This window comes from Vipera berus (genome assembly GCF_964194415.1).
Source record: "Vipera berus genome assembly, chromosome: 1".
Classification (NCBI taxonomy): domain Eukaryota; kingdom Metazoa; phylum Chordata; class Lepidosauria; order Squamata; family Viperidae; genus Vipera; species Vipera berus.
Window position 1 is genome coordinate 64,924,980 of NC_138202.1, and position 23,138 is coordinate 64,948,117.

The following is a 23,138-nucleotide window of genomic DNA, read 5'->3' on the forward strand; positions in this document are numbered from 1 at the left end:
TGAACCTCACACCTCTGTATAATCAGATTTCTATCTGTGTATGCGTGCATAAGTGTGTGTGAATGAAAAACTTGCATCTCAGTAGCTTAGGGAATATCACAATTACCAGAACAGATCTACTTTATCTAAAAAAAACAACCCTGAAGTATGATGCCTCAAAGGTGCTTTTTTCTTCAAAAGGAAACTGGGCTGTTTTTTCCTTGAGGAAGAAGAAAACATTTTGCTTCTCATCCAAGATGCTTCATTAGTTCTGATGGCAGGGGAATGGAATGGAATGTTTTCTTCTCTCCCGGCCGTCAGAACTGATGAAGTTTCTTGGATGAGAAGTGAAACATTTTCTTCTTTTTCTTCCTCAAGGAAAAAACCCATCCAGTTGCCTTTTGAAGAAAAAAAAACATATTTGAGACAACTGTGACCTGGATGACTGAGAATCTCCACAGACGTGAAGTGTGATGCACATACTGTAGACAACAATGATTCTTAGATATGTCTGAAACTAGTGCATTTTTATAAACAAAAGAGAAAACATTAAAAACCCTTTGTTTATTAAATTTTAGATTATCATTTAGGAGAAGCAAAACCCATTCTTACTGAGATAATCCATGGATTTTTGGCAAGCAGAGGATTAAATGAATAATTTGTAAATTCTTCGTAGAAGCCTGATAGTCTAAAGAAGGAAAAAGTATTATGATATATTTGAAAGGGAAGAGAAATTATTTGACTTTACCAGGGCATAACTGAAGTGCACACAGAATGTTATAGCATCATAGAGTTGGAAGAGAGACTATCTAGTCCAAATCATTGCTTGGAGCTGCATCCACTGAAATGTTTATAAGTGGTGGCTATCTAGCCTCTGTCTTGAAGATCTCTAGCAAAGGAAAATCTACCAGTTCATGTTCTATTGTTTGATAGCTTGAACAGCCCAGAGGTTCCCCATGCTACCTAGTTTGAATTTACTTCCTTGTTCTTTTAATTCATGGTGCTGGTTCCAACATCTAGGCTAATACTAAATTCCTGTATTATGTGAGAACTGTTCAGATACTAGAAATTGGTAGCACCTTTCTTTTCAGTTGGGTCTTCTATAGATTATATATACCCAGATTCTTAAGATATTATCATGATTCAATTCCCTGGATCTTCTGATAAATTAGGAAAGCTACAAAGAATCCTAAAAAAAGCATCCAGACAGTTTTCCAATATTTAATTAAATGGATGAAGTATCTCAGTATAATGCAGAGTTCAATTTTTCAGTGCAAATAAAAGATATAAAATATTTATTTTCCTCTATGTATATGGCTACTAAGCTTTTTGTAACTATCTGGAATGACCAGGTCTAAGAAACCACAAATAGTTGCTGTCAGTAATGTAGCTTTTCTTTTTTGAGTACAGGACATAGAATAATTAAAGCCTCTGTATTCTGATCTTCTGTTTGACAGTTTTAAGAATTAATTGGTTTGATTTTTGAGGTATGTTACTAAATTTGATATCCTGAACTTATGAAAAAGCAATACATGCTGTTAAGGAATTTTGTTGTGCAGAGGTCTCCTTGTGCTACCAAAGAGTTGCACAGACAAGGAAGGGTACTGAGAGCAGTAAGAGTCACACAAGAGTACACTGAGTTGTAAAAGCAAAAAGTACTTTACTTTTGAGGTGGTGTAAGAACAAAAATGCACAGTCAAAAATAAACAGTCCAGGTCATACACAATAGCAACAGTCCAAGAAGTAATCCAAAATACAAAGTCTTCTTACCGGTCCAGAGGTCAATACACAGTTCAGGTAACAGAGCAAAAACAGTAACAGTAGAAAGCAGTGAATTCAGAGAGAGAGAGAGAAGCTACGTTACTAGCTCCCTCTTATGGCCATGAGAACACTTACACACCCATTGGCCAATTAACTTCTTAAAGACATAACATCATGGTTAATATACAGTATTTTCAACCCAACATTGTAGGCTAACACCATATGCCTAACATATGCAAAAGCCATTAGCTACCTATTAAAATTACTTGCCTTTGTGGGTATAATATTTGACAAATATTAAATAGAGGCAATTAAGAAATAGCAGTTGAAGAGAGCTGTTGGTTAGAAAACAGAGTACTGGTTGTGAGATGATGGCAAGCTGGATGTGCCCGAGGGAAAAATGAAGAAAAGAGATTTGACTTCTCTTGGTTAGAACATTGAGGGTTTCCTTGATCAGCTTGCCCACAAATCACAAAAAAAGAACAGTGGTGGATGAAAGACACTGAACCCATTCTGCCATACTTCCATGTACACTCAAAAATATACAAGCCTGACATACCTTATCATCCAATTGTATTGTTTCTGGAGATCCTCATAGCCAAAGAACTTATAAGAAAAGTGTACATCTTACATGGGTGATTGAATATTCTATCAGTTCTCCACAAAATCAAAGTGCCTCCAGAAAATAAAAAAATTAGTAACAGAAGAAGATGAAATTGTGGTTTCAGTTGATGTCACAGCACTCATCTTTCCAGAACTAGCAAAATAATCCATGCCAGAAGTACTACACAACACACACAAGCTAGTCAAAACCTCTTAAGGTCAAAATACTAAAAATCGTGGACTTCATCAACCTTTGCCTCACTACTTACTTTCAGTTTTATGGACAAATGTACCAACAAATCAGAGGAACACCTCAGGATCATCACTCTGTCCATAGCAGAAACCATAATGCAGCTTCTAGAAACTATAGCATTCCCAGATATACAACCAAAAGTATGAATTTGGTATGTAGATAACACCTTAATCATAATAAAAAGGAATAGCTAGAGAAGGCACATGAAACAATCAACAATATCTTCAAAGGAATAAAATTCACAATGGAAGGAGAAACTACCAACACACTACCCATTTTTTATATCCTTATCAGCAGAGGAAACAATGGCAAATTAGAAACACAAGTCTATTGAAAAACAACCAAGCTACTGCCAAACCTCCCACAAGAGAAGCTGTGTAAAATGAAATAACCCATAAAACCAACAGATTACTACAATTATATGGCATCACTATAATACACAACCTAAATCTCTTCAAAACGTTTAAAGTAAACCAAAAGACTAGTAGCCCAAGAAGAAAAATCAGGAATCAGTTATAACAAAGAATGTAAGAAATGTAATAGCCACTATGTAGTATAGGCAGAAGACGAGCAGAGCACATCCATGAGCACTAACTAGCAGTCAGAAGACACAATGAATATTGCTTAATCTCACAACACATGGATAGATTGAACCAGAATTGCAAGTGGGAAATTGTGAGTATCCTAGACCAAGCTAAATATAAAAGCTCTCAAAAATTGCTGAAAGTCTGGCATTCAGGCATCAATAGACACATCGAAATAAACTATATTTGCATAACAGAGAGCACCAAGAACTCAAGCTACATATATTCTCTTTTATACTATGTGGGGTTTTCCCCCCTATACTCCTATGGAATTTTGGGAACTGATATCAACTTCTTTGAATGGAGGAGTGGTTCCATTAGCCTTGAAGGAGGCTGTGCTGCAACCTCCCCCACAGGAAGCTATTGCTAATCCTGAACAACTATTGTGTAGTCTCCAACCTTCCCTTTTTAGAGGAAATATTAGAATGGATGGTTTATTCTATTAACTTATTCCTACCCCAATGTCCTAAGGCTATTCTTTCATTACTCAGTTTCTCTTTATCTGCAATATCTACCTCCTACAGTATTTCTATACTGCTGTAGTATCACATCTCTATATCTCTTTAGTGTTACATCTCTATATTTTCTATTCTAGTAACCTCCTTTCCAATCCGACCTGATCTACCTTTTATCTTTGGCTTTCTTTTTCTTTCAAAGGCCAGTAGCAAAAGTTCTTCAGCTTTTTTTGCCCCATGTGTTACTTTACTTTTTCTCTCGATAGTGAATGTACTGGTGGGAAAAGGTCAAAGATTTCTTACTTTCAGACTGGAAGATTTTTTTGCTTCCGTTCAAAATCTGAGGCTGGAGGGAATGGAAAACAATTTTCACACCCCAGTTTCCCAGCTGCTGTCACCTCTGATGCTCTCAGCTCAGCGGGACTGTGGCTTTGCTACTGTACTTGGGCTTCAACCTTTCCAGTAACCCCTACTAGACTCAATCACTCAGATTTTATATAGCCAAGAAAAGCTTTGCTTTTCCATTTTTCCCCCCGGAGTTTTCCATTTTTTAGTTTAGTTTTCCTTTTTTCTCTCTCCTGAGTTCTGTTGTCAGTCCATCTGTCTATCCATCTACTTTTAATGGACTCATCTGTGGTTACATATCAAAATGCTCACTCTGTCTTTTCCCCTACCAAAGCAATGATTGAATAGGCAACTGTGCTCTCCCACCTCTGGGGAAGAGCTCAAAAGGGAAGAAAAAAGAATGAGAACAGATGCTTATCTATCCATTCAACAGTTCCTCTTTCCACACCAGGAGAAAAGGAAGGAAATGATGAACTGAGTAAAGGAGATTGCTGTTGGAGGGGTGGATGCATGGAGATGGAATGAGAGTGGAGAAGCTATAATCAGCCATCTAGCAGTCTGGATGCCTCAAAAGACCTCAAAAATGGTGTGAAAAAGAAGATTGGAACAGAGGAGCAGTCTGGTTGTCCTCAACTCTGTCTTATGCAAAATCAGTTATTCAAAATGACAACTGCTGTAGCCAGAGAAAGGAGGTGTGGAAAGCATTCCCTTGAAATCCATGAGGGGCTGTAACAACAACACAAGAGAGATGGCAAAAAGATTCTGCGTTCATCTAAAGGGGAATTTCCACAGAGGGCAGAAAGGCAAGAATGGCTGTTGCAACAACAGAAACAGACAGGTAATTTTATGAGTAACCAACTTGGTCAGGGTCACTCTACAGATTTAAAAAGGGAGGAATCTAACGAGTTTCACTGAACCACAAGAATTAGCATCAATGGGAAAGATACTTGGAAGTGCAAGCTAGCTCAGTTGGCTCACAGTCTAAATGAGGCAAGGTCTAAAATATATCATAAGTTGCAAACAGTAGAGCCAGAAAACAGGCGCTGTCTACTTGAACAAATAAGTATGACTCAGCAATGTAATCAAGCTGGCAGTCAGGTCTATAAAAAAGGGACATTTACTTGAAAACCATTTTTAGCAAGTAACATGCGTAGTTTTAATATTTTAATTATTTTTCTACTTCTTTTGCAACATGTAAGTTGCCCAGAGTCAGCTTATAGGGAGATGGGTTTAATAAATAAACATTCTACCCTCCTTCCTGAAATTGTCTGTTCTCTTTGCGATTAGCAGCTGAACTATGAATTGGACACTACATATTCTTGGATCCTTCCTGATCCTGTGATTTGTCTCTTTGAAACTTTTGGGAAAGTAAATTCTTGCCACTACGTTCTTTCTGTATACTTAAAGCAGAAGTTTAATATACAATATGCATTTGTGTTATTTCCCTTGAAGAGGTACGACTGCGATAAATACCTTGTGTTCATGCCAGAAATTGTCTTTATGCACTTGGAGGAAAAAGCTGGAAGAAACAAACAAAAGTGTGGGGGGGAGGGGGAGGAGAGCTGGAAGAAAGGAAGAGGAGAAACTAGAAAAGTTCCTAAAAAGCAGGAAGAGGCAAGAACACATTAAACAAGATAAGGTAATGTGATCCAAGAGGTGTAAGAATAATAGAGATGAACTTTGAGAAGAAGAAGAAGATGTTAAGTACAAAAGAAGTTTCAAAGTAAAGGCTGAAGTTTAAATATAGGAAACAGAATGTGATAGAAAAAAGAGTGAGCTCTTAGAAATGTAAAGGGAAAAGGTTTAAAAATTACCCAGATAGGAAATTATCCTTTTTTAAGGATCTTTAGCACCCAGTATACTGTATTTTGCACATAATTGTTTGATAAAGCCTTTTTTTGTGAGCTAGAAACATTATCTGCCTGATTGCTACCATCCCTTTTGGAAAAGATGACTCTATGACAAAGCTCTTCAAGGCATACATCCAACAAATAAGTTGCAATATTTTATTCATTTAACAGTATTGATAAATTGGAACAGCAAAAGAAACAGCAGTCAAGAAATACACCACAGACTTAGCACCTTATCAAGTAGCAATGAAGGCCTTAGAATGCCAGGACATGTCTTAACCTATAAGGATAAGACTTGTATAACTAATGGTTTTCCTTGTGACGCTCTGTGGAAGTGAAAGTTTGGATTTTGTACAAATAGGATGAAAAGAGTATTGATATTTTTGAACTTTGCTGTTGGAGAAAATTCCTGGAAATACACCATGGATAACCAATAAAAAAAGCAAATGGATCATCAAACAAATCAGCCCAGAGTTCTCACTTCAGACACATTATGCAAAAACCCAACACTATGGAGAAGGCCCACAATGCTGGGAAAAGAAAGGAAAGGAATCAAGAGGATGACCAGCAACCCAGGAGATGGACTTAGTTACAGAGATGATGGTGCCTGGTTGGGAACAGATCTCCCTAGAAAAAAAATCTGTATGATCACTAAGGATTGACAGTGACTTCATGGCCCATAATCAAAATCAACTGGATAAACTGTCTCATTCTGACCCCAGCAGGTACACGTGAACCGAGGTAAAATATTTCAATGAATAAAATAATGCAACAACAAAATCATAATAACTGTATAAGTAACAAAAAAACATTACATGGTTACTTGTAATCATCCTAAGGCCTAGAGAACTAAAACAAATGGTTGTTGTTTGCTATTTCACAGTTTGATTTCTTTTTTCCTTGTGTTTTGGGAGCTGGCGAATGATAGTAATAAAGCACTACACTTTGTGTAACAAACCGATATATTACAAAGCGCTTTGTAATGCATAGCTACAAATAATTATTAAAGCATCCCCAGATGAAGTATATACCTTACACATATAAGAGACATTTTGAAATATGCTGGGCTTGTTGATCACAAATATATAAATTTAAAACATATCATTGGCCTGACAAGTAAATTGGGCTTCAGACCGTAAAATATTAACTCACTAAAAATTATTATTCACAGCTTTTAAAGCAATTACAGAGCTATAAAACATGTTAAAGATAATTGTATGCATTTTTAAATGCTTGTGAATTAATATTTTAAAATCTTTTTAAAATCCTCTTTTCAGTTTCCTATTGTTACAATTTTCATGATTTGGCACAGGGTGAGTTTAATTCTATACTAGGTGATGCACCTAGGCTATATTATCCACTAGGAGCATGTTTTAATTTATAAACCTATTTAACAGTCTTTTATTCAGATTTTTTTTAAAATAATTTAGCTACATTAGAAATGTTAACAGTATTATTATAATATAAGTTTCATCAACACAGCATCTGGAAGTATCAGATTGTACGTGGCCCTTTCTGTTTAGGCCAGTTCTGACAATTAACAATCTTGACAGGTTTCCTTAAGAAGAGACAGAATGTAGCCTTTATTTTTAAGTTATTTTGCTGGAATGATTCTTTAACTTGAATAAGAGAAGAGGAAAAATGCAATCCTTGATGAGTCATAAAACTAAAAACCACCTTAATCTTTAATATTTTCTGACACAAAAAGTACCCAAAATATTTTCTGTCTTACCAAAACTACCGAGTATTTACAAGCAGGGGGTTGGACTACATGACCTCCAAGGTCCCTTCCAACTTATTATTATTATTAAGTTAAGGAGGACAAGTATGCAAAGCATTTGAAAAAACAACTTCCTAAAGTTTATTAACCTGAGGAAGGCATCACATTTCAAAGCATCCAAGATGTCATGATTTCTGCAAAGCTGCAGTGACTGCTTGGAAGACAGAACCTGAGTGTCTGTATGTGTGAATAAAGAACATCTGCTTTACTCTGCTGGAAGCCCCAGCAGAAGTATTGAAGCAGCTTTGTTGAGTTTTCTGAAAAACCCTGCTGCTTTAATGATCCAAGCAGTTGTGCTTTGCTTAAGGCTAACATGCTTTGTAAAACATGCCTGGGAAACCTTAGTTGTTTATTAATTAGGCAAATAAAAATACAATAAAATTTTATATAGGCCTGTGTGTCTGTGTGTGTCTCTGTGTGTATAATAGCTACAGTATGTGGCATGGTATAATATACTTTGTTACTATACACAAAAGGTAAGTCTAATTTATATTAGAATCCATACTGATAGATCATTATGATTTTTTTAAAAAAATAGTAACAGTTTATTGATCTTTGTTAAACTAAATTTACTTACAACTGAGCAAGATTTTTTTAACTTTTCTTTCCTGATAATATGGCAGCAGATTGCTCCGAGGGGAATGGTAAGTTAGAGAACATTTAGTTTGAGAAAGACAGTTTACTTGGTGGTACTAAAATAACAGATATTTAATAACAGATATTCACTCTTTTAATTTATTTATTTTTAACTTTGTGTGGGCGTTTTCATAAAGGACACATGGAGCTATTTTTAAAATTATTTATTTTTTATTTATTTATTTATTTATTATTTATTTATTTATTTATTTATTTATTAATTAAATTTTTATACCGCCCTTCTCCCGAAGGACTCAGGGCGGTGTACAGGGCAATAAATATCAAAATATAAATACAAAAGTTAAAAGGAAGTTAAAAAGGATTAAATAATTATGCCCAATATAATACAATAATAAAACTGTGTTAAAACTAAATCCAACCCCAAACCCATCAGACCAGGCCAGATTGTTCAAATAGATAGGTTTTTAAATTATAGTTTATATCAAATCCTTTTCTAAGTATAATGCAGCATCTGTTCATAAATGTATTGCATTCAGGTCAGATTTTTAAAATTAAAATAGTATTTGCCTTATAGGTATTTAAAATGATTCATACGGTCCTGACTTTGATTAAGGAACTCAGGGTGAAATCTTACACTGAAAGAAGAAAGAAGAAAGTAGAAAGGTTCAGAATAAAGTCTTATTTATATGGAAATGACTGACACAGAACATTTCCTTAATGCTAGCATGCAAAGTTAGAGTGAATATACATCACACTTGAATCATGCAGAAAAGATCAAACCTTGGGGTTTTTTTCCCCTCACATAATTGAGTTTATTAGGTTTTATTTTTAGAGAGAAAAAGGCCAAGAACCCTATCTAGAAAATAGTTATATCTAAAATTTGAAGGCTTAAAACTAGATTTTTCTTGAAAAGACAAAACTTGCCAATGCTTCAGATGTTTGCATAAACAGTACATACGGAAGACTGTTATGGCACACAACTGAATAGCTGTTTGTCTGTGAAAATACTTTCTTGGCAATGCTGGATGAAATCTGACACAAATGGTAGCTGGGGGAGAAAATCACTCTTAAGGAAAGTGTGGCATTGAGCTCCTATGCTAACAGAAGCAAGGAAATCTGTTGTGGGGTGGCAGGGAAGGCCAGATAGCAGACACAATTTCATGATCAAAACCCTGCCCCTTTGTACTTGCCTGGATGTCACACAAGGGGGCAAGCCTTCAGTTGCAAGTTCTGTTCAACCTCAAGCAGCCCTTCCTGAACAGAAGCAAAATTTTATACAATCAGTGTTTTCCTTTTTTCACTTACAAAATTGACAATGGGAAGTTGGAGTTTTACTTATTTTACTTAAATTACAAAAATGGGCACTTTCAGCTATTCATGTCACAAATGTTTGGTTTAATTCAGTCCCTGACATTTCTGCCATGCTTCAATGTAAAAACATTGTTCCTTCAGTGACGAAATCTAAATGTAAAGTGATTGCCAGTTAAAATATTTATGAAATATATATTGAAGATAAATTATTTCTATTTTGCTTTTTAAAGATATGGGTTCACTAATTAAAATGGGTAACTTTTACATGTTGGATTTGTATGGCATCTTTCCTCCAGGAACATAAGGCAGGGTTATAGGACTCCTTCCATTTCCCTCCGCAACTGTCCTGTGAGATAGATTGGAGTGAGAAAAAGCCACTGGCCCAGAGTAAGCTAGTGAACTTTCCATGATTGTGGGTGGCACAATAAAGATATTAATGGTTGGAAGGATTAATCATCTCTAATATATTCTTTACTATGAGAATTACCCTTTAGTAAGATTAATAGAAGTACATTTATTTACTTGCATACTTTCTTATACTATTGTTTAAGAAAATATGTAACTGTGTTTTGGTTTCATGAATGAATGATTATTTATTAATTTACTTATTATTTTTTATAATTACACCTGACTATGTCCTCATAGAATGCTTTGGGGTTATATATGTGCCGTATTTTATAGTGCATATATATGACTGCATTTGGGTATAGGCTCCATGAATTAAATTTACTTTTAACTGGTTTTACTCTCAAACAAAACCATGAAATTTTCTGGGCTTATTTCTAAGACATTGAGTGCATTGTTAGTTGCTTTGCTGAGATAGAAAATCTTTTTTCTTAGTAAATGGCAAAATGTTCACTTTTTCATTATCATTTACTTTCTTTGTTGTTGTTTTTCTTTCTTTCATACAGGCCATGCAAGTAAAGGTACAGGTCTAAGTGTATATAATATGTATATAAGTTTTACTTTTAGAAATGGCCAAGGTCTCAACATTCATCGATCATAGCAGTGGCGTCACAAAGGGAAAGTGCGTGTCCTGCCCAATATAAATCCTATTGGAAACTTAGGCAGATTTTGTCTGCTTTTATTCTCTGACATAAAAGCCAATTGCTGACTTCATGCATGGGAAAATGGTCCAATAATGCATCTCTTCTGCCTCTGTCACCTTCTTCATGTTATGCAACTGATTTTACTTAAGCATCTTATTTCCTCAACAGAGCAAAGGATGAACAGGAATTTTTACTACTGAAAAGAAAATAATACTAAAGTACCGTAATATGGTGGTCACTAAGGCTATTGCCTATTATTATAACGAGAGGGTTTTTTTTTAAAAAAAATTGTGACCTTAGCTTTTCTCAAGAGATACTGAAATATAACTTTTTCAGGTACATGAAACCATTTGTATAGGTATGTACCAAGGCTGTTTAAAATCCCTATCTTGAAATATAGGTTCAATAGCATCATGCAAAAATATGCAATTCACTGGTTGTAAGGCAATTATGAGATGATTCAATTAGGTTAAAAATAGAGTTAAAGAATTAGAAGTTAATCTTTAATAAGATCGCTTGCTTTATAAGTCAGTGTCTCCATGGTTACAAAGGGCAGGATTTTTAAAGAATATAAATTCATATAAGATGTGTTGGAATAATAGTAACTCAGGTTGGTAGCTGGGCTGTTGGTTTAATCCCTGGGCTTGGTAATTAGGTTGTAAACGTTTTGTCTCCGTTCAGGGAGACCTCTTCAGTGCAGTTTGGATTGTGTTCGATTTGTTTGGACTGTTGTTTCTTGAATTTCAGTTGAAGTAGCTCTCTCCTCTCAGTGGTTGGCAGGTGGGGTCGATGTCAATATGTCTGTTCACTGATTGGTCAGTGAAGAACCAGGCTTCAAGGAATTCTCTTTCTCTCCTCGACTTTGCTTGGGTTATAATTGTGGTCCCAGTTAGATCGAACTTGTGTCTTTCCTTGTGGACGGACATGAGGGACAACGTGTCTTTTGATAGCTAGGGAGTTCTCGTGCAGTCTGGTAGATAGCTTTCTTCCTGTTTGGCTCACAGAGTTCTTTTCACAGTTGTTGTACTTGACTTGACATATGAGGCCTGATTTTTTATTTGTTTCTGTTGGTTCTTTAGGTTTTGATAGGATCCATCTGAGAGTTGCAGCTGGTTTGTGGGTTACTGTGAGGTCGTGTTGGCATAGTAGTCTTGCTGTCATCTCTGAAATGTTTTGTATGTAAGGAATTGTGATTCTTTGGCTGTTGCTGTTCCTGTTTTAGTCATTTTGTTGTTTTGGGCATTTGTGTTGTTTGTGTGTAGGGATCTCCGGATAAAGTTACGTGGATATCCGTTTCTCTCAAAAACTCTATATAAGTGTCTCTGTTCTGCTGATCTGGCTACTGTAGTGTTACAATGGGATTCTGCTCTTCTGAAAAATGTTCTGACACAGCTTTGTTTGCGGCATTTGGGGTGGTTGCTGTGGAAGTTGAGGATTTGGTCTCTGTTTGTTGTCTTTCTGTATACAGATGTTAAATTAGTGCAGGTTCGCATCCCACCAGGCTCAAGGTTGACTCAGCCTTCCATCCTCCCGAGGTAGGTAAAATGAGGACCCAGATTGTTGGGGGCAATAAGCTGACTTTGTATTAATGCCGCTTGGGGGGGGGCGAAAGCCCTAATAAGCAGGCATACAGTATACATAGAATGAAGGCTACTGCTAAGCTTGTAAGCCACCCTGAGTCTTCGGAGAAGGGCGGGATATAAATGGAATTAAAATAAAAAAAAATTAAAAATTAAAATTAAAAGGTGGCCATTGGTCGTTCTGGTTACAAGGACATCCAGGAATGGCAGTTCATTGTTGTTCTTGGTTTCTAATGTGAATCAGATTTTCAGATTCCAGCTTCCTTCGAGCAAGCATTTGCCGGTGTATTAGGCTAAATAAAGGACTTTTAAGGTAAACAATGCCTCAGAGTCACTTGAAAAGCCCATACGTTGGAAACTTGACAACAAGCTAGAATCTTCCTACTTTTTAAACTAATTAGGGAGTCCTGACCTCCCGTTGCTGTCTCCAAGTTTGGGAGGCAGTCTGGCAAAGAGTTGGGGAAGATCTCATAATGGAGGAAGAAAAATTGCCTGAAGCCAGCCGCCACCCCAGCAGGGGAAGGGCCAGCGAAGAAGCCGGCAGGGAAAGAGTTTCAGCAATCCTCCCAGCTGGGAGCTAGACCCAAACAACCAGGAGAAATGGTCTGGTCGTCAGAGTGGATTAAGTCCAGCGAAAACTCCAGGCGCCTCGGAGCAGCCTTGCCATCCCCAAGGGCTTCAAAGGCAGAGGAGGTGGGACGACAACAAAGAGAATACTGCACATTGTATTCCCCAGACCGGTGGGGAGCAGCCAGGCCAGCTGAGATTGAATACTCGGGTGAGTGGAAATATCCGTCTGCAGCCCAAAGCCAATCAATCGACAATTTAGCAGAAAGGTTTGAAGAACTAGAAGTGAGAAGCGCAGAACAGCTCCTGCCAAAAGAGGCCCCCAGCCCCCTTTTCACAGAGCTAACTGCCCTCCATGAGTGCCAATGTTTCGTTTCATTACAAAGACTTTTAGATAAATAATATGCCTGCAACTTGTTTCAATTGTCTCATTCATCGGAACCATGACACCGATGTCTGTGAAGATGTTGTTGATTTTTTGGTAGGTTTGGTTGATTTGGTTGCGTTTGCTTATCACGAAAGTGTCATCCATGTAACATACCCATAGTTTTGGCTTTATTTGTGGGAGGATGATTTCTTCAATTTTTTGCATGATGACTTCTGCGATTAGGCCAGATATGAGGGATCCAATAGGTGATCCTTTCAGTTGTTTATAGACCTCACCATCAAGTAGGTGATTAGGCATAGTTGGAGGAGTTCACATGTGTTTTCTGTTGTGAGTGGTCCTCTTGGTGGATGTGTCTTGTCTAGAAGTTCTCTGATTAGGTCAACTGCTAGGTTCAGGTCTATTGATGTGAATAATGCAGTAACACTGAATGATAGCATAGTTTTGTCCTTGTGGATGTGAAGGAGTTTGAGTTTGTACAGGAATTGCGTGGCGTTGTTTATGGAGTATTGGGAATTGCTGATGAGGTGTTTCAGTCTAGAAAGAAAATTCCTTGAAGCCTGATTTACCAATCAGTAAACAGACACATTGACATCAACCCCGCCTACCAACCACTGAGCGCGAGAAACCTATTTCAACTGAAATACCGAAAGCAACATTCCAAACAAACTGAACACAATTCAAACCACACTGAAGATGTCCCCCTGAACGGAGACAAAACGTTCGCAACCTAATTAACAAGCCCGGAGATCAAACCAACAGCCCATAAATTCATTTAAATACACATGAAGAAACAGCACATATGCAGAAATAGACATTTGTTTTTGAAATAATCTCTATTTCATTATCTGCATAGTTTCAAGAGCAGTATTAATGCTGGATCATTCCATACTTTAAAACTAGAGGCTGCATTTAATTGTCTAACAATTAGTGGATTGGACATCACTGGTAGAAAAGAATCTCTGTCTTCCATTCAGTTCATAACTTCATTTTTTACCTCCAGGGGAGAATTAATTATGTGTTAATGATTTAAAAATTAATTCCATTAGAGCCCTAACCAATGGGTTCCATGCACACAATAAATTTATTTATTTATTTATTTATTTATTCATTCATTTTATATACCGCCCTTCTCCCGGAGGACTCAGGGCGGTGTACAGAGCAAAGTAAGTATACAATAAACCAACAATAAAACAAATAAAACCCCAGATCTACAAATAAACCCCCAAATCTATCAGGCCAGGCCGGCTTGCTGGAATAGATAGGTTTTTAAATCTCGCCGAAAGGTGCGAAGGTCGGGGGCCATCCGGATTTCGGCTGGTAAGCGGTTCCAGAGGATTGGCGCACCCACCGAGAATGCTCTCCCCCTGGGGGTCACCAGCCGGCATTCTCTGACCGGTGGCACCCTGAGGAGGCCCTCTCTGTGGGAGCGCACAGGACGGAGGGGTGTTGACGCTGGCAGTAGGTGCTCCCGTAGGTAATCCGGACCCATGTCATGTAGGGCTTTCCACAAATTCCTGAAGTTCAGGAATTTTTGAAGTTCAGCAAACTTCAGGACAGGGAGAAAGAATATTGATGAATCACCTTCTGTGCCTTTAGCTGACAGAAGTACATGTATTTCTTTTGGTACACCCATGTTATCCCTATCTGTATTTATCTATTTCTTCTAACATTTGCAAAGCTATTGCAGAACACCTAATAATTTAACAATATATAACTGCATAAATTATATGTATGCATGAATTACATGTCTGAGGCATGTAACTGAAACTTCCTTTGAACATATTGATTTCTGTGGGAACAAACATATTAGCAGGTAATGTGCCAATAAGAGGACATAGGAACCTCCAATATTTGGCTATTGGGTAGCATATTTGTAATTCTTACAGCGTGTAAAGTTGCTCTTCTAAAATAGGGGACCAAAACACAAATGGCTTCAGCTATTCCTCAACCTCTAACTCTGCTTTCCTTTTTCTGAGCAAGTTAAAAACACTTCCAAACAAAATTATGAGATGGAACCACACACTCTATAGCAGGGGTTCCCAACCAGGGGTGCAAGATGATATTCTAGGGGATGCAAAAAGATGGGTCTACAAGTTTCAAAATTATAGTGTATATGCATAATTCATTGCCGTTATTTCAAACTTTTGTAAGGGGTACGAAAATATATCAGATGTGTTCTAGGGGTGCAGGGTATAGAAAAGGTTGGGAACCACTGCTCTATAGGATTTAGGAATGCCCTTGAAGTTTTTCTGGCTAGACCAGGTGAACATATCTGTCACTATAACAAGCATGGAGCTTTCTCACTGCTCCTCAATTTCACCCTCCAACTTCAAGATTGTCTCAATATAGTTATTCACCCAGGTGAGGAGTTCAGCCAAGGAGAAGTTATGCCCTCCCAACCAAATCTTAAATTGGGTAATGGAGCTCCTACCAGAAAATCTTGTTGTTGTTGTTAGTTGCGAAGTCGTGTCCGACCCATCGCGACCCTATGGACAACGTTCCTCCAGGCCTTCCTGTCCTCTACCATCTTCTGGAGTCCATTTAAGCTCACGCCTACTGCTTCAGTGACTCCATCCAGCCACCTCATTCTCTGTCATCCCCTTCTTCTATTGCCCTCAATCTTTCCCAGCATGAGGCTCTTCTCCAGTGAGTCCTTCCTTCTCATTAGGTGGCCAAAGTATTTGAGTTTTAGCTTCAGGATATGGCCTTCTAAAGAGCAGTCAGGGTTGATCTCCTCTAGGACTGACCGGTTTGATCGCCTTGCAGTCCAAGGGACTCGCAGGAGTCTTCTCCAGCACCATAGTTCAAAGGCTTCAATTCTTTGGCGCTCAGCCTTTCTTATGGTCCAGCTTTCACTGCCATACATTACAACTGGGAAGACCATAGCCTTGACTATACGCACTTTTGTTGACAGGGTGATGTCTCTGCTTTTTAGTGTGCTGTCTAGATTTGCCATTCCTTTCCTCCCGAGGAGCAAGCGTCTTTTAATTTCTTGGCTACAGTCCCCATCTGCAGTGATCCTGGAGCCCAGGAAAATAAAATCTGTCACTACCTCCATTTCTTCCCCATCTATTTGCCAGGAATTGAGAGGGCCAGATGCCATGATCTTGGTTTTCTTAATGTTTAGTTTCAACCCAAGTTTTGGGAGATTTGCCTTCTCCAAAATGTAGCTTTTAAATAAATGTCTCCACTTTTTTCTTTTTAACCAGAATTACCAGGCCAAAGTGATTTTGGAGCATGTGGTGCTATTTCAAAACCCAGCACTGAAATCGTAAAGATTAAAGGATTTTTAATTCAATAAAAGGAACAAAGTAAGGAATTGAGGAAATGAGTTACTGCATTAATTTCCACGAGGCTGAGATTTTTTTTTTTATTAAAAAGTTTTATCATACATTTTATCTTTAACAACCCCCCCTACCCCTCCCCTATCCCTCCCTCCTTACCCCTCCCCCCCTCCCCCCCGACTTCCCAGAGCTAAGTACAAGGTATAAAAAACAAAAAAAAGAATCATAAACAACCACATGCTAACAACCGTAAACTCTAAAATCTATCACTCTCTAGCTCATATAGAATAACTATAAACACTATTAATATAAAATCTTCATTTCAAAAAAAAGGATTTAGGCAGTCTAGCATGACTTGGGACGCGCTTAGAAGCTCCAGCCTTGTCCATCTGTACATCCAAAACACCATTCCAATCCCCCATAAAAATAACAGATTTATAATCCAACTGGGTAAGCTTTGTATAAAGTAAACTAAAAAAGTCAGCTTGTTGTTGATTATGAGCATATAATCCAACTAAAAGCGTCTTTTTGCCTTCTAGCAGCAGCTCTATCATAACGTATCTTCCATGCTTATCTGCTTCAATTAAGTCTGCTGTTAAAGCACTTTTAACATAAACAACCACTCCATTTTCCTTATTCATTACAGAAGCAACAAATCGCGTACCCAACCTTGAGTTCAGTAAATACTTTTGATCCACAACCCTAATATACCTTTCTTGCAAACATATAACATCTATCTTGAATTATTTTAAATATTGAAAAACTTTCTTCCTCTTCTGTGGTGAATTTAGTCCATTAACGTTCCAAGTTGAAAATTTAGTTGTCATGCATATCATCCCAAAGCTCTTGAAGCGCTGCTTTGATAGGACTATCTTTTTTAGGCCATGCTCCTCCCACTGCTTGGCTATAAGTACGTTGTGGAAATTCCATAGACTTCTGCTGATCTTTTTCTTTTATTTATTTTTTAATCGTTTTAAAGCAGCACGCGTCACCCTCTTCTCTCTAGGATCATCCAAAGAAGTTGTAGCTTGATCTCCTCCAGCACCGTTCTCCTCTGTCTGTCCATCTTCAGCCTCTTGGTGTTCTCCTTCTCCAAATCTCTTTGCAGCTTCCAAAAGTAATAATGGGGTTGCTTTTAAAACGTTATTGTAAAAATCACGCGCCTGCATCACAGTAGCCAGACGGTACCTTTTACCTTCATGCATCACCATCAACCCAACTGGGATCTCCCATCTGAACCTTATATCTCGTTGTTTGAGCTCTTGCACAAGAAATGTAAAATCCTTCCTTCTCCTTAAAATCTTTGGAGGAATTTCTTTTAGAACCAAAACTTCTTGATCAGCAATCACAACTTTAGAATCATAGGCAGCTTGTATAACTTCATCTCTAATTTCCCTCTTTACAAAATAAACCACCACATCTCTAGGCAGCTTTCTCTGTCTAGCAATCCATGAATTCACACGAAACACTTTATCCATGCCTCCCTTTATTTCAGATGCTGGCTGATTCAATACCACTTCCAGAGCCTCCGAAATCAGCTGCTTTAGATCTTCCTTAATATTCTCTTTTAAGCCTCTGATTCTAACAGCAAACTGCATCTGATAATATTGAGCAAGACTCAATTCTCTGTCCATTTTATCTCTTAAATCTTCATTCTCCAATACTTTTGCTTCTAATATGGCATTCTTTTGAGTCAAATCTTCCACTTTTTCCTCCAGATCTTCCACACATTCAGCCACTTTATACACTGAAGACAAAATGTCTACCTTCATCACACTAAACTTCTGTTCCATCCTCTCTTCCATTCTCTCCTCCAATTTCTCCAATTTCTCCTCCATCCGTGCAAATTTATCTCCCATTGATTCCAGAATTACCTGGGCATGTTTTTCAAGAGCATCTTGTAGATCCTTCGGTGTCAATACATCAGGAGGATGCAACGCCTGCAATGATGATTGTTGCGTCGGAGAAGTTCCAGCACTCCGAAGAGTTTTTGAGGGAGGTTTAGCCGCCATCTTTTAGTTTCACTTGTGACGCACTTTCACTTTAAGTTTAAAAAAGTCCATCAAGCTCGAGAGTAAAATATAATAATCCTCTTCATCTTTTCCTCTTGTACCGCTCTGCCTGCTCCTTTTATTCCATAGTCCTTCCTTCAGGCAGGGGTGGTCGCAAACGCCTGGCTCTGCTCCAAGAAATCCGGAGCAGAGACGCTGACCAGCTGGGAGCCACCCAGGCTACGGGGGAGTTCGATCCTTCAGCCGCCCAAGCTACAAGCTCAGGCGGCCCCGGAGAACTCAACCCCTACCTGGGGCCTCACCCCCTCCTCTTCTCCCGAGGAGGGGGCTTCAAATTCACCCGAACAGCTGATCGACGCTGTTTCGGGTGAAAATTACTCAGCTGAGCCGCGGGCAGCCCGGGAAGGCTGTCTCCGGCGCCGCGCAGCCACCGGAAGTCCGCCCACGAGGCTGAGATTTTTATGCTAAATATGTTAATCATTAACTTGTAAACAAACTGAGGAAACAAAGAGAAAGAAGGACATAGAATGGGAGCAAAAATAAAGCAATAAAATTGAGTGAAAGATCCTTAATGTATTTTCATATACTTTCTCTGAAAACTTTACTGTTTCCAATTCTCTAAAAGTTTTCAGGACAGAGGGCATGAGTTCAAGCTCAATTAGAGAAATACTGTCCTTCTCTTAGGAGGCCAATGCATGCCTAAGCACAGAAACAGCTAATTTTCTGATTTAATAATCTTAATCTATGTGTAGAGTTGCCAGCTAGCCTGTGGAGTGATACACCTTCTATAATGGACCTGTCAGCCTTGTGAGAATATAGACCATACATAGGAGTGTTGCTTTGTATCATGTCATATTCCTATCTGGTTTTTTTAAAAAAGGCACACAGTAAAATAAATTACGTGGGCCAGGGAGTCTGGTAGGCATCAAAGAAGGCACAGGTAAGGACATTGGTATCCCTGAGATGATCCAGGTTTAATGAACCAGATCAATGCCTATAAGCCCATTTGTGACTTGGGGCCTTTTGTACGTGCCACAAAGAACTGGTAACTGAGAGACATCAGCAGCAGCAATAGCAATAGCAACCCATTTGAGAAATCTTCACCCAATCTGGAAAAAATCACAGAACACATGACAGCTCCAGAAGTCATTTCCATTTATTATTTCAAAACCTGTTACTGAATTGAAGACAAGAGCTAGTATTTGAACTTTTAAAAATGTGTCTTCCCAGTATCCTTTATGTATTTTAGAGTACCTTAAATATAATATAACATAGCTTCATAAGTGGATGAGTAGGTGTAGATAGATTCAGTAGCTCTTCACACCCACACGTATCTCAACTCAATATTCCTATTTATGGTAAGCCACATTGTAGAAAATGCAGAAAAACATCAGAAATCGTAAGAAAAAGAAATCGAAGGAAAGATATGAAAGAAAACAAAATGTACCTATATCTAGTTAGATTAGCACCATTCACTATGGGTTTTTTTTAGTTTTCTTCCAACTTTATAACACATTTGTAACACCTTTCTCTTCTTAGGAATTTAATCACTTCCATCTACGATTTTCTAATCTAGGTCATATCACCACAATATACTGGTCACTCACTTTTGTATTTCATCTACATTAATTGCATAACAATTTTCTTCTTTTCCCTTCCTGTTTTTGTTTTAACACGGACACAAACACCCAGACACAGAGTCCCCTTATTTTTATGTTTCTTCTGATACATTCAGCTCTCCCTTTCATCTAACAAAGTTTGCAAAACACAGCCATATTTTTTCATTCCTTGCAACAGAATACCCATTTTCTTTCAAGAATTTATAGATTTAAATTTTCCCCATCTTCCTGTGTTTAGTCAATATTCAACCAATTTCATTTATTTGATCTAAATAAATAGGTTTCTGCTATTTATGCTTTTCTTCACACCATTTTTCCAGACAAATCTACTTTGGTTTACAATGAAGCTAATCATTCAGGTTCTTGGTGAACAGTATGGCGTCATCTGCATTCCTAGTCAATAGACTTCTAATGTCACCACAAATTTATCCATAATACTACATAATACTACCATAATACTATTTAACTACAAAGACATCACATGTGTCTTATTTACTCTTCGATACTGAACCATTTGTTAAACATTCCATTAATTTCCATGCATTTATTTCCATTGTATAGCACTCTTACTTACTTCAACTCCAGACTTTCACAATATTTTATCATTCAAGCCAATTCCCTTTATCATACATTCTCTAAATGAGTAATCATACCAAACATTTTATGATTTAGTTGATGCTGCTATTTTGTAACTTTAGAGAACTTAAGTGCAAAAAAATTCAGTGCAATTGTCAATTTCACAGCATTTGGCAGTAGAATCAGACTGATGCTGTGAGTCCAACTTTGCAGGAAGCAATGAGCTACTTGCACAGGACACAATTATTCTTCATTTGCTTCTCAAAACCTGAAGGCCATAATCATTTCAGATGAACAGAGTCCTGTCTCAATGATGGATGGGAAGATTTGGGATGTAGAAGATTTGGTTTCCCATTCCCATTTTTTTCTCCTTCATTTATAAAGAGCAAAGTACTGTACATACATGCCTAATTCATCTATGGGATAACGAATAGAAGAAAGTGAAGAACTAAGCCCATTGTCAATCAGCATATAACAAAAATGAATGGATGCTCTTAAGAAAGGTTTCATTATTTATTATGACTGTTTTGATAATTGTCAGTAAAGGTTTCCTTTTAGAAGAACTGGAACTTGGTGGCAGAGACAGAATGGATAGGTGGACAGACAAAGAGACTGAGATTTATGGACACACAAACTCAAAAGATTCCTTTATTGGGGGGGAAGGGGGGGAAGTTGTGTCAGATATTCTCCTGCCTAAGAGAATAGTGACGCCATTGAGTCCTGTGATAAATTGTGACATTTGTTTGTCTGCTCTGAAAGTCAAGTAACAATGTCATTAAATTCACTGCTATTATAAAAAAAAACTTTTTGAAGGCAAACAAACAAAGCTTTAAGGCAAAGTGTTGCAATGGTGTGTCCTTGAAGAAAGCCATTGCATAATATTTTGGTTCCCACTGAACTGCCAAAAATAAAGGAATTAATATAAATTTATATATTACAGTATTCTATTAAAAGGAGAGCTTAGCAACAATTTACAAAATATGTGACTGCCCTGAGCATTCTTTTCTGTTTTAATAGGAATTATGTGGAAATTAATCATTATTAATACATCAGTGTAGAGTACAGTGTAAGGCCCTGAGCCTTCAAATCTCCTTTGCAGAAGGAGAAGACATGGTGAATTAATAGAAAAGAGTTGCTAATTGTAGTAGATACATTATCTGAGCCCAGTCTTGAATTCATGCATGTGGTTCAATTCTCATCAGAATCATTGTTCATCTTTATTATGCATGGGATTCAAAAAAGATAACATTTGTAGCTGCTTAGTTTTAATATATCCCTAGTATCATTTTAGGGACTCAGTGGCTCAGTGGGTTAGATTGCTGAGCTTGTCGATCAGAAGGTCAGCAGTTTGGCGGGTCAAATCCCGAGTGCCGCATAGCAGAGTGAGCGCCTGTTACTCGTCCCGGCTTCTGCCAACCTAGCAGTTCGAAAGCACGTAAAATGCAAGTAGAAAAATAGGGACCACTACGGTGGAAAGGTAACAGCGTTCCGTGCGCCTTTGGTGTCTAGTCATGCCAGCCACATGACCATGGAGACGTCCTCGGACAAGCGCTGGCTCTTCGGCTTTGAAACGGAGATGAGCACCGGACCCTAGAGTCGGAAATGATTAGCACGCATGTGCAGGGGAACCTTTACCTTTACCTAGTATCATTTTGTTAATGATAAACTGTAATACTGTTGCCCAGAGCTTTGATTTCCTGCCTTAGTTTAAAAAGTTTTTTTCCCAGTGACACTGTACACTGCCTGCATCATGAAGAAGTTAAATGTAACGCTAACCTTAACCCTAACCCTAACCCTACCCTATTTAATGTCTTTTCCCAAAGGCCCATTCTCTATATGCATCAGGTGATTAAAGCTGTTGACAATGTAATCAGATAATTTGACAATGATTTTACAGCAAAATAGTTTTCTAGTGTGCTTGCTTACAGCTGTCCAATTTTGTAGAACTCACACTTTGCATTTGTTAGATGTTGTATGGGCACATATCTCAAACACTGAAACCCTCAGAATTATAAATGGTTATCATTCTTTATCCATTTCAAATGTTGTTTTTCTGTGTGTGTGTTATATCAATATATACATACTCAAAAATTAGAGGTATTTATTTCCTTGAAAATTGCAAAGATATTTGAAAATTTCCATTTCTAAATTACTTTTGTTATAAAATGCCACTAAGATAGTCTCTTGGTTCACTTTGGTTTTCCCATTCAAAAGGATTTTGCTTTAAGATCTAATATAAATATCTGAATTTAGTTGCATAATTAGAACAATAATTATTTTAGTATGAAGGAAATAACGACCCTTTGCATTTTATATGTCTCTTTTTTGCAGTCTGGAGGTCATGATCAAGAACGAAAAAAAGCAAAACATAGAGGGGATTTATATTCAATACAGACTTCTCTGATTGTAGCTGCACTTAAAAAAATGCTCCCCATTGGGTTGAACATGTGTACCCCTGGAGATCAAGAGCTAATTTCTCTTGCTAAGTCCAGGTACAGCTGGGTAAGTCAACAATTTGCTATTATTTATTATAAGCTGTAAGGTT

The 23,138-nt window shown here is 37.7% G+C and overlaps 1 protein-coding gene across 1 annotated transcript in view; it reads left to right on the plus strand.

Annotated features, from left to right (window-relative positions):
- The window catches only part of RYR3 (ryanodine receptor 3), a gene marked incomplete at both ends in the record, with an annotated part of 301,173 nt that overhangs the window by 219,864 nt on the left and 58,171 nt on the right, over window positions 1-23,138 (plus strand). The window contains 2 exon segments of the mRNA XM_081324758.1: window positions 10,430-10,444; window positions 22,925-23,095. Of these exon segments, the coding sequence (XP_081180884.1) occupies window positions 10,430-10,444; window positions 22,925-23,095 (186 nt within the window).